The sequence below is a fragment of the Meleagris gallopavo genome, chromosome 1, assembly GCF_905368555.1.
Source record: "Meleagris gallopavo chromosome 1, MGAL_WU_HG_1.1, whole genome shotgun sequence".
Taxonomy (NCBI): domain Eukaryota; kingdom Metazoa; phylum Chordata; class Aves; order Galliformes; family Phasianidae; genus Meleagris; species Meleagris gallopavo.
In genome coordinates this window covers 125,970,501-125,982,795 of record NC_139404.1, presented here as the reverse complement: position 1 = coordinate 125,982,795, position 12,295 = coordinate 125,970,501, and the positions used below count along the sequence as shown (strand labels likewise).

Here is a 12,295-nt window from a genome sequence, read left to right as displayed (position 1 = left end):
CCACTGAAGTCATTACTGTCTTTTTTTTTATTATTATTTTTTTTAATGGGATTTATGCTGAGGAATATAAAATTAACAGCAAACAACATTCCATTAATAACAAACACAGGAATCATTATTTTACTTGAATTTCAAAATTTCAGAAAACTAAGTAAAATATGTGCATAAAAATGCAAAATTGTGAACTTTACTTTTGTACATTCCTCTGAAATATCACATAAAAAATTGTGAGAATAATCAGAAATATGTTTACATGCTGATTATTCCTGAGTAGTGGTATGCCCTTTCCATAAAAAGAAATGTCTATAATTATAACAACTATAAAGCTCAAAGCAAATCTTTCCTATACCCTAACAATAACAGTGATTCATTCTGCCCCACAGTTTTTTTTTTTTTTTTTTTTTAAACTGTAGATAGAAAACTTTATTTCTTTGTGCACCATAATGGGAAGAGAGAAGTATGTGTCCAGAAAACCTCAAATTAAATACAACAGAATCATTTATGTGAACTAATATACATCAAGTACATGTAACTATTCAGGCTTTGTGCAGACAACAATTTATGTTTTAATTTATTTCATAAATCATATCTTCCACAGTCTAGGAATATCCTCACATGTTTAAAAAAACAAAAATTCTCTTCATTTTCATGATAACATACACATATATAGACTCACAAGATTCACGTGCAGAGATGTTTACTGTATTGGTCTAGATGTTTACTATACACAATAGTCTATAAAACAAAAATAGTCTATAAAACAAAATAACCATAATCAACTGGATTGTGTTAGTGGATAGCCGGGGTGTGCTTTTTGTTGTTCTTTCTTTTGTTTTTAACAATATGTATTCAATATGTATTTTTTACAGTGACAAAAAAAATATTGTGCAAATGATTTTGTGGGAGGAACAGCATGTAGTTACAAAAAAAAAAAAAAAAAAAAAAAAGAGTTACCTGTGCTCGGCATGAAAAAGTCCTCACTCTTTCCAACTGTGCTATGTATTTTCTATTATCTGTCATACATTTACATGCACAGTACTACTTCCTAAAATGTATTGGAACAAATTGACTCTTATAGATTCATCTTTCAGTTTGAAAGATAAACTTTCACTTGAACTATTATGTGATACGACCAGTTACTCCTGCCCTATCTTCAATCCACAGAAATCCAAATTACGAATAACCACTAAGTGGCAGCATCTGCATCTAAAAAGGAGGGAATAAAAATTACTACAAAGATGTCTTACTAAGAGAGCCTCAAACTTATGTCAGAATTTTTTTTTTTTTTAATGTCAATATGTATAAATGTGTTTGCTCACTAGGAACTGAATTCAAGCAAATATGCAGATACTAAAACATTATGGATTTAAAACAGAACTTTCAATTCCAAGGGTGAACAGGTGTATTTATTTCTGCCTACCATTCTACTGTGCTGAGACAACACAGCACCATAAGCCTGTAGCACACAGGAATCAACTTTTATGACCATTGTAACATGATTTAATCTGTCCCATCTGATTTTTGTGCCCTAAGAGATATGTTAAAAGTAGCTCTCACAGTTCCTTCATTTCAAAACATTCCTTTAGACTTCTCCCACATGCTGTGGAAAAGCTCCCCCACATGAACTGTAGGAAAAGTAGCAGCTAATAGGTGAGTGAAAAGATGATTAACTATTTAACTCAACTAGAGTAATCCATTTATCTCATCTAGAACAACTGGATACGGTCTCTACAGAGATAGTGCTAGGGTATGATATCAAACCTTACAAAGGCATTTTTCTAACTTGACAGCTATTTTTTTTTCCCTTATGTTCAATCTAATAACACTTCTTTCTTGCTTCTTTTTAAAAACACACATAATTCTGGAAGAGTAGATCAAATAGAGAGAACAGAGAAATAATGGAGAAAACTACGCGTTGCCAAAATGTTTACATAATGCTAGTAAAAAGGATTACAGTACTGTAGAAATCAGTTAAATACATTATTTTTGCTGAACTTGGCCCCTACATTGTAGTTTCATTTTAACAAGGTTATGAAAACACAGTGTCCAGCTTAAAAATACTACTACATCACCAAAAATGTCTTTAAAAAGAAATTCGAAGGAAACAGCAGTTACAAAGCATTTAGTAATTCAACTTGTCCAGAAGACTGTGTCCTATTTAACGTATCGACACAGAGATCAAACATTCTCTCATCATTTTACATTATTGAAGTCTCTTTTTACAAAAGGACTACTGAAAACCCAAATACACAAATGTACGCATATAAAAATATTTTCCTACAGTTGCTGACCTGTGATACTGCTCCTAATTAAGCCTAAGGTGTTATAGTGATTTCAAGAAAGCCCACTTCCTTTTTATTATGTGACTTCACATTTGCGAAATGCTTAGCTCTGAAATCAAGCTTTTCCAACTCTAATTTCTGTATGTTAAACAGTAAAAATGTACTTACCTATCCACCAATTTTTTAGCAAATCCAAAATCAGTAAGCTTGATATGTCCTTCTTTGTCTAGCAATATATTTTCAGGTTTTAAGTCTCTGTAAACTATTTCTTTGGAGTGCAGGTATTCTATTGCACAAATAATTTCTGTAGAGTAAAACAGTCCTGTGCTGTTGTTGAAACGCCCCATGTTGCGCAGGTAACTAAAAAGTTCTCCTCCTGGTACATATTCCATTAACATGTATAAAAAACGTTCATCGTGGTAGGTCCAGAATCTGTAATAAAAATATTATTTTACTGAATAAACAAATTATCTCAGTAATTTGCTTCAGAATTAAGTTTCTGTAAACTGAATTCTTTTGCCCCAAGTATGTAGATAATACACAAGGGTTACTCTGAAAGTAATGCCTTCTGCTTTAATATGTTGGCCCACGACATCAGAGGCGGCTGTTGGTGGTATGGAAGTAGAGGCTGAACCTTCCACCAATATCCCATTAAAGTTTGTTGCTGTGTGAAAGATGGCAGCAGGGAGGCAGTCTGACAAAACGGTGTCTCACATGCAAGAGTAGATGAGCGAAAGTGTGGAACTGAATTCCTCCATGAGGAAAAAATGGCGCCCATTGATGCTTCTTGATGCTTGCTGAATGCTTACGAAGACCAAACAGTGGATGTGAGTACAGTGAGGTGGTGGGTCGTGCATTCCAGCAGTAGCAACAGTGGGTCACTTCTGCTTGTACAGACCTTCATGAGCATAGCACGCAGGCTCTTGTTCACCACTGGTAAAAATGCACAGCTAATGGTAGTGACAATGTTGAAAAATACTGTTCTGTAGCCGAGAATTTGCTCCATTAAATAGTGTTATTGTGCTCTTTGTATCTGTTGTAGTTTCCATGGAAGTATACAGGAGGCATTACATTCAGATCAACCTACCTATTTATGGTTACTACTGTGCAACCAGTAAAACCCAAATAATCTAGGACTATCTAACAGCTGTTTAAGTAATTAATAGACTTAACTTGAAAAGTAAAAACAGATACTTCAGAATGTACACAGGAAAACGAAACTGATAGATTCCTTTGCCTTCTACAAAACAGGTATCTGCTAAGCACCTAATAACTGATTTCATATACTGCTAGTCTGCTAAGACCCAACAATTCTCACAATTGTATTTTATTTAATCAAATACTGCCAAAGCAATGTGGAAGGAAGAGCAGAAGCTGCCTTCATAAATAAATTTTTGTCAATATATTCGCACAGAGGATGCCAGAGTGCTCTCCTTCCCTTTGCTTATTCCTTCCTATATAGAAACATAGAACCTCAACAGAAGTGAAGTTAGTAAATAAGCGTAAGATCACAATGCTTTCTCTTTTATCTCTAACAAAAATAACAGAAAAGTAAAAAATGACAGCATTCTTTCATTTCTATGTCTCAGTATTAACCTACTGAGAACCTTCTTTTGTTCAGATTGTTGTCTTTAAGAAATTTTGTGAATTATTTAAGAAATACTGTGATACATTCTCTCATTAAGTGCAATAAAGAACAGTCAAGGATGAAGAAAGTAACTCCACATGGTTTACAAATACTTTTGTATAGAATACAGGAATCTTCTGTCTCACATTCCCCTGAGCTAAGCTGGTTTTTTTCTACCCACATTAATGAAGTCATACACCACATATCCAAATGTAACATAATAATTAAAAAGAAAATCAGTATTTGATAATGCCTAGAAAAATATTTTACTATTTTTAAATGAACAAATATCCCTATTACAGTGACAGTAAAAAAAGAACACTGTATCTCCATGCACTCTGTTGGCAGAAAAATGAAAGTTACTTCAGCTTCCATTAACTCCTCCTGTAGTATCAAAAAATCCTAAAGATCAAGTATTTTTTGTTTTATTTGTTGGTTTCTAATCAAGCTAGTAAGTCTAGAAAGACAGATAAGCAAGAAAGATAAGAAAGACATAAACAGCAAACCAAGCTTCCGAACCAAAGAGTGACTTTTCCTCAATAAGATATTCATTCTTTATACTGACAGGACAACCAAGAAAATGAGACTGCTACAGGGCTGAGAGATTATTTTTATTAATTCTAGTTTTCTTGAAATGTCAAGATTCATGTTAAAATCACAGTACCACATGAACTGCTGAACCCACTGAATTATGATAATTCACTCAAATGTATCAATAAAGATTTCCTATGAGTCTCCAATGAACAGCTCTCCCAAGAACATAAACATTTCCCAAAAAACACAGCTTAAAAGTATAGTAGATAACTAACTTCTCTGTTTGAAAACTGATAAAGATCCTCTCTATATGTTCCTTTTTAAATGCAACAGGCCAAGGAAAAAAAAATAATCTTGAAAGTTTTATATATGAGAAGATACAGGAAGGATGATTACCAGAAATATATGATGTGCAGCAATACTTTAAAGTCTTTATCATAAAGCGCTACAAAAAACTGAATTAAGCTGCACTGGCACATAATCCTTGATTTGCAGCCAGAGGATAATAGTACCTGTGCTTAAGTTAGTGATACTAAATGGGAACACAATAAATAGATGAAAATAATATGGTTGAAAGGATCTGAAACAGAACTATACAAAATATTATTCTTTTTTCTGATCAAATAAAAAAATAATGGAAGAAACACATGTATCAAGAAAGAAAGTAGGAGGCTGGGAAAAGCCCCGTTTGTCAAAAAGTTCACTGTCCATAAATGCTTGTTTAACCTAAAGCACACAAATATAATATTTAAACACAACTTAAAATTTAACTAACTCATTTCAGCTGGGCTGCTTTAAATCTCTTTTGCCAAGGGACACAGACAAAAAAAAAAAAAAAAAGGCACAGTTCATGTAGCATCACACACAGCACGTCCACAGGAAAAAAAAAAAAGGAAGAACGCTGAAAGACATGACAAACAGTTGCCTTGCACACAAGTGAACTTCTATTTCACTTGCATTCCTTTCTTGAAGATTTAAAACCTTACGTTTTGGAAACAGGGCAAGAATGAAATCCAAGAAAACTTGTCCATTTGCATTTCTGACCACCGCTTCTCTGGGGACATCAATCCTCATGATCCTGTCTGACTTTTCAGACAAGTTTTCCAGTTCCCACACTTGTAAATCTGTGCTTCTAGAAAGCAGCATTTTTCCCTTCCTCTTTCTTAAACAGAATTTATACATGTACATAAGTCTACATGTAAAATCCTGTTCTTCCTGTTCTGCCCATACTTTAACCAGTTTAACCAGATGCATTGTCAGTCTCTCCAACTTGCTTTCCTACATGCATATCAAATGCTACATATCCAAGAACTCATTTCACTAATATTAGCACATATGCAGGATTTGTGAACACTGGCTAGAAACTAATAGCATCACTGTGCTGGAAAAAGCAATAGCACACAAGGGAGAAAGACTCCTCTTGCAGGGCTTTTTCCACACAACAAGAACATGATTAGCATGCTTTTGCGCCTTCTCTCTTCGATGCCTTCTCAGCCTTGAAGGAGGCTGCACTCCCTTTGCTTAGAGATTAACAAAACCTAGCACTGTCTCACGTTAGTAGAAGAGGTTAAGGCAGATAAATGCAAAACAAATCTTGGTCAGTGGCCCTGTATCCATCTATGAGAAAATGTAAATGGAAATTAACTGTATTAACTGTACAATTACCCAGAAGTTTCGTTATCCAATGAAAAAAGACTGAATAGTGAAGCGTGCTCCTTTCTCTTATTAATAAAAGAGATCAATAAAATCATTAGACCTGAACTAAAAAAAAAAGTATTCTCTATTAACTATTTAATTTGTACTAGTACCATAATTACGCCTCAAATATGGGAATAACAAAACATATGAAATGCTGCTGTGACCTCAACAATGAAAAAAGTTCAGAGACGTTTTCAAAAGATATAATGAAATCTAACTGTATCTTCATCAATATACTGACAGTAAATATATACATAGAAATTGTTGTTTTCTCAGCATTCTAACATGAAGAATTATTACAGTTCTCAATTTGATAAGCTAAGGTTAACCTTTCTTCAATTATATTTTTTTCCTCCCTTAAGAAAATCTCTACTGTAATTTGAGAAAAAGAAACTACCACAGAGACAGCATAAAAATAAAACTTCTAATAAATTACTGCTTAAATGTTTAAATTGTGATACTTAAATTTATATTCTTGATTCTTCCACACTATTTTAGTTTGAAGTCTTACTTTAGATTACTTAATAGAAATTAAACATTTGGTGTTTGTTAAGTATACAAGAGCTTGCAATAAGACACTGAAACACTTAGCTTTAAATGCACTAGTTTAACTGCAAAGTGAGAAAGTCAATACAACTTACAATCTGATCAAAAATGGGTGATTGACCTCTTTCAAAACTGACTTTTCATTGTGCACGTGCTGCTCTTGCTTCAGTCGAATGACATCTGGAATGCTCATTACTTTCAGTGCAAAGTAATGTTTTCCCATTTTTTCCTTCACCAGGTGAACACGCCCAAATGTACCTGTGCCTGAAAAATTGAAGAAAGAAAACCATCAACTTACGAACGGAAAAAGAAAAAAAAAGAAGAAAGAAAAAAAGAACAACAAAAAAAGAAAAAGCCAAGACAATTTGCTGGGTTTAAAAACATAGGATCTCAATTTCTTTTTTTTTTTTTATTTTTTCCTCCCCATCAATATTACATTACATTAGCTGTTCCCGCGCATCATTTTTTAGGGGAGGGTAAGGGAAAAATTTGTCATATTTTAGTGGTAATATTTTAATAAAAATAACAATATTGGGATATTGCCACTCTTTGGATAAATACTAGAAGCATTCCTTGCCAAGAAGAGAATTGGTCCTGAGAAAGACTAAAGAAGATCTACCAAAAAAACTGATGTGTAATACAGAAAATTCAAATGTAACCAACAGAAATGAAACACGCAAAACTGTTCGCAAGTACAGAAGAAAGACAGGAAAACATTCTCTTAAATTTCAGACATCAATTTTAATTCAGTTTGGAAAGGGAAGCTGATGTCAATTACATATATACATGGTGTACTACATAAAGGGAAAAATCTCCACTAAGGAAGAATTGTAACAGGCTTAACATTTACTCATTAAAAATAACAATTTAACTTTCCACAGCTTATTTATTAAAGCCAGATACTTAAATTAGTGCTTAAAACGTAGGAACTCAAAACACAGAAGAATATACAAAATAGATAACAAAACAAACCATACAAAATATTAATCTACCAAGGCTCCAGTGACTGAAAACAGCTGTCAGCAAATATTCAGGCAGGGAGATTATTCCCTTAAATATCTACAGAGCAGTGAAATGATTCAGTACACGATGGGAAAAAAAGCTTAAAAGTTGCTCACTTATAAATACCAATAAGATCTCCTTGTAGTGCTGCACTGCTGTATTGACTGTTAGTAGAAGATTTTTTTTTTTTTCAGTTAATGCATTCCTTTCTCAGTTCCTTCTAAAATATATGAAAGGCAAATAAAAGTCAGTCAAAAACATACTATGTTTTTAATAGTGCAGTATGCATTTCTCATCAGGCAACATAGCAATTATTAAAGTTCCCTTTAAATGCTTTGCACTCAAGATAATTATACAGAACTGAACTGAGTATTATTTCAGAAAAAGCAGAGTTAAAAGTATTATGTTTGCGAGCAGCACAGTGTTACACATCTCAAGATGAACTCCTATTTCAGCTCTCTGGGTGGCTGGTTGCTCATTGTTTTATTTTCATTAAACAATGTCATGTAGGTTCCTCTAGAATGGTGCAGCACATTTTTAATCCTTTTCTCTGACAGAAGTACTTCCCACAAAACGAGAGACACTTGGCATTCAAGTCAATTGTTATAAAGGACCACTCCCTTCTTCAGAAAGTCCCATCCAAGGCTGTCAGAATTTTGTACTTCTGCTCGCAATTACTGCCTCGCACACACAGTAGGAAGGCAGCCCGGTGACCTGCTGCAGAGTTATGGGCTGGTACTTCAGCTGACTGCAGAGCGGGTTGATGATCACCCTATCCTACAAGAAAACTCCTTATGACATGTAGTGGGGTGAAGAGGATGAATATGTATGTGGAAAGGGGAAGGATGGGAGAAAAAAAGTCTGCATTACAGAGACAAGAAAAAAAGAGGGGGAAAAAAGAAAAAAAGAAGAAAAAAAAAGAAGAGCTTTTGCCTATAGCAAATTCAGGAAACTTACTGTTTGTTTCATCGTCCCCTTCCCCCACCCTCCAATGTTTGTTTTCATCATGTGTACTTCCTTAAAACATTTACATTTTATTTAACTCTTTTTTTTCCTTTTCAGTCACTTGTATTTTTGTTTAAGAGCACAGTGTTTACTACAACCAGAACAAAATACACAAACGAGGAACTGACAACTTCAGCAATTCAGTTTTAAAAAAACATGCAATTCCACTACCAATATAGCTTTCAAAACCAGCTTCCAAGATAAAATTTCTCACTACACAAACTCACCAAGGGTGACAGTCATCCAAAAGATTATAATCAAAGCTCCTTTAAAAACAAAAACAGAAAACAAACACCCCAAACAGAAAGAACTAACAAATACATATTCCCACCTGTCCTCAATTACAGCTCTTTAACCGCAAAAACTGTAAACAGGTCTCAGACAATGCTTGCTGTTATATCAAAGTAAGACACCAGGTTACTCTGGAAAATTTATCATGCAATTAAATCCCTTAGCAATGCAGTCACATTGCATGACTGTAACTGTAACCAATCTCATTTTCATGTGGATGAGCCTATGCAGGAAACAAAACAAAACAAAACAACACCATTAAAAAAAGAAAAAAACACCCAAGCATGGCCATCTGTCCAGATCTAAATACCTATTATTTACATCTTTACTGGATGCATACATGAAAATAAATACCTTTGCTCATTTCAGAATTAGGAGCTGAAATGCAAGTTGAAGTATCTTGAAAAAGACTGCCAAGAATAACTACAGTTATATTACACATCAAAACTAAAAATCGTCTTAAAAATTAAAGACTTCCAAATGCTGTCTTGGGGAAAGTAACAATAGCTACTGTATGAGAAAATACAGTTTTCATATATGTTTTGGTACCTGTTTCAATAGACATCTTGCACAAACACATTCAGGTGGAAAGCCAGAGGTTTTTAATGCCCTCCTGTTTCATGACTTCGTGTATGTCCAAGAAATTTTTATTTTAGAATGTTTTATTTTCACTCTGCTATTGGTCTAACATTAAAAACAATTGTGCTTACAAATAATGATATCAATGTTATGTTCCACTATTTTTACAGCAGGATCTGCAAGACACTTATTTAACTTTGGAAACACGGCCTCTTTAAAAGCCTTCCTGCCAGGAGCTGCAAAGCCTGGCACGCAATAACAGATGAGTGGCAAAACCTCATCCAGAGAGCCTGGGGGTAAAGCAGGAGGCCACACAGGTGAGCAAGAGCCTACAACCTCCCAAACCAGCCTCATTCTTAGACTGGCTGCATGCAGCATCTTTAGCCTGACTCCAAGCCACTATAGAAATCAAGATGGCAATCCAGAGCCCCTCTGACTCAACAGACCAATAAGTCCTTCAACATCTGTTTTTAGATATCTCTTCTTGTGGTATGAATTTTCTTCCATTCAGATCTTCTGAGAAGATCTGTTACGCCTACATCAGCTGTTAGTGATAGTATCCAGACACAACGAGCACCCTTCCAGTGCTTTTGACAAACAATACACATGCTCAAAACCCAGAAGAAAAACAATAGTGATGTCCTGCAATTTAAACTGAGGACTGCTTACACACTAAGTTCTTTACTCAAAATCTTCTTAGAGAATAAAAGGGTAAACGATACTACATATTTATTTTTTCAAGCAAAAAAAAACCCTGTGTGTCATTAATAAGAATCGAAGCACAAGAGAATTTGCAGAAACTCAAAGAAAAGAGCTGTATAACTTCACAGAAATGTAATTTCATTTCTGCTTTTACATACTACCACAAGCACATTCATGGCAAAAAGCCTTACAGACTGAAGCAGCGAAGTGGCTGTGGGTGAAATGGAGGCTCAGTGGCCATAAAACCAAGAGAAAGTTCTATGAAGCAGAAAAAGGCATGGTTACTTGCCTTGTGTCAAAGCACCACTGCCTCTTGCCCTCCAGGAAGGAGACACTAAGGTCATGGAACAACTTCTGTTAATGCTTGTGCAATTTTTTTGTCCTGATCTCAAAGCTCAAGTATTTGAACAGACTAAATTTCACCCTTCATGATAGATAAGAAACACACCTTAGAATTACATTTTAATATTCAGACATTGAACACCTTACATATAGCTATGAAAGGAAATAGGGTGTTCACATATTTGGACAATATTCTACTGAGTTTTACTTAGCGTTCAGTTCAAAACAAAAGAATTTCACAAACTGCACCATTCTAGATGAGACCCCATCTCCCCTTGAAGGCATACAGTAAACAGAGGTTTCTGGCCACCAGTAACAAAAGCAGTATAGAATGTTTGTGCTATCTGCAGTATGCAAAATTCCAAAATTTTCAGGTTGAAAGGAATAAACAGAACAACCATGCAGAATGCTAACCACTAATCCAGTATAATCTGTTTACAACAGAAACAATAAAATTTTTGGATCCTCTTTGCAAATTTAATGTGATTGCAGAACTTGAAGGAATGTCAACAATCTTCTCAAGTAAGTAACCTCCTTTTGTTAAACACACAAAAGGGAGGAGGGCAAATACTGCTGGGGACCAACTTGGCCTGGGCATCAAAATGAGCATTCTCAGTCACAAAAAACAAGCTGGATTCCCTAACATTGCCCACAAGAACATATGCAGCATCCAAGATTTTGTTCTTTAAAATCTGGTAGAAAACAACAGCAAAGGTGGGAATTTTTCTGATTCAATCTCAGGTACTTCTGATGATTGGAAAACCAATCCTGCTACTTTAGATCAACTGATATAACAGAGTGACTAATCATGCACAGACTATTTTGTTATTGATGTATATGACTGATTTAATGCTCAGTTTGCCTCTTTGTTTGCCCCCATTAATTAGGCCCAACTGTTCCAACTTTCCACTTTTTCAATCCCCAGTTCTTTCTTAAAAATAAGTTTGCCCTGCTCAGATAGATACCATCTGTATTAACAAAGAATAAATTAGGTCAAGTGAGCTACTCAGCCCTGAGGGCTGCTTTCTGAGTCCCAAAGGGGCTAGTCCTGATTTCCACAGATGCCTACAGAAACCATCAGATGCATTTGTTGTTTACAGTTACGATAAACATTTCATACTATGCCACGTATTAGTCTTTGTTGGTAGCTACAAACAAGACAGACAATTCTGCTGAATTTCAGAGATAAAGTAGGCAAACTGTATTAGATTACAATCTTACCACTCAGTGTCAAATCTGTCTGCTCCTTAATCTGTCCTCTCTTCAATAGCCTAGCAATACATGTCTTAAAAGGCAGAGGGGGCTTTCATTATTCTTGACAAAGAAGGGGAAGAAGGGACACAGCAATGAGATGAGCCTGCCCAAGCTTACCAGAAGATTAAATATTTTAGAGAAAGAAGAGGAAATCATACAACACAAGCAACTGTAGACTTCTACAACAGGTAAGTAACACAATGTAACACAAGACAAGGATTTTGGACATCAAAGCAGTTTTGTTCAAGTTTTTCCAACACACAGGCATCAAGTCAAAATGGCTTGCAGACTACTGCACACTCAACATGCCCAGAGTCTTCATATCGTACCATAGAACAACTGTGGGCTGCTGTTCATAACCACCGCTTCTATACCTCCACCTTCCCACAGAGTTCTGACCTACACCTAAAATCACAACAGAGATATAAAGAAA

At 35.0% G+C, this 12,295-nt stretch overlaps 1 protein-coding gene across 1 annotated transcript in view; it reads right to left on the bottom strand.

Moving 5' to 3' along the window:
* The window catches only part of PRKX (protein kinase cAMP-dependent X-linked catalytic subunit), a 56,920-nt gene that overhangs the window by 20,391 nt on the left and 24,234 nt on the right, over positions 1-12,295 (bottom strand). Inside the window, exons 2-3 of the mRNA XM_085212819.1 lie at positions 6,783-6,951; positions 2,451-2,714 (exon numbers count right to left, since the gene is read on the bottom strand). Coding sequence (XP_085068945.1) covers positions 2,451-2,714; positions 6,783-6,951 — 433 coding nt within the window. The remainder of the gene's footprint in view (positions 1-2,450; positions 2,715-6,782; positions 6,952-12,295) is intronic.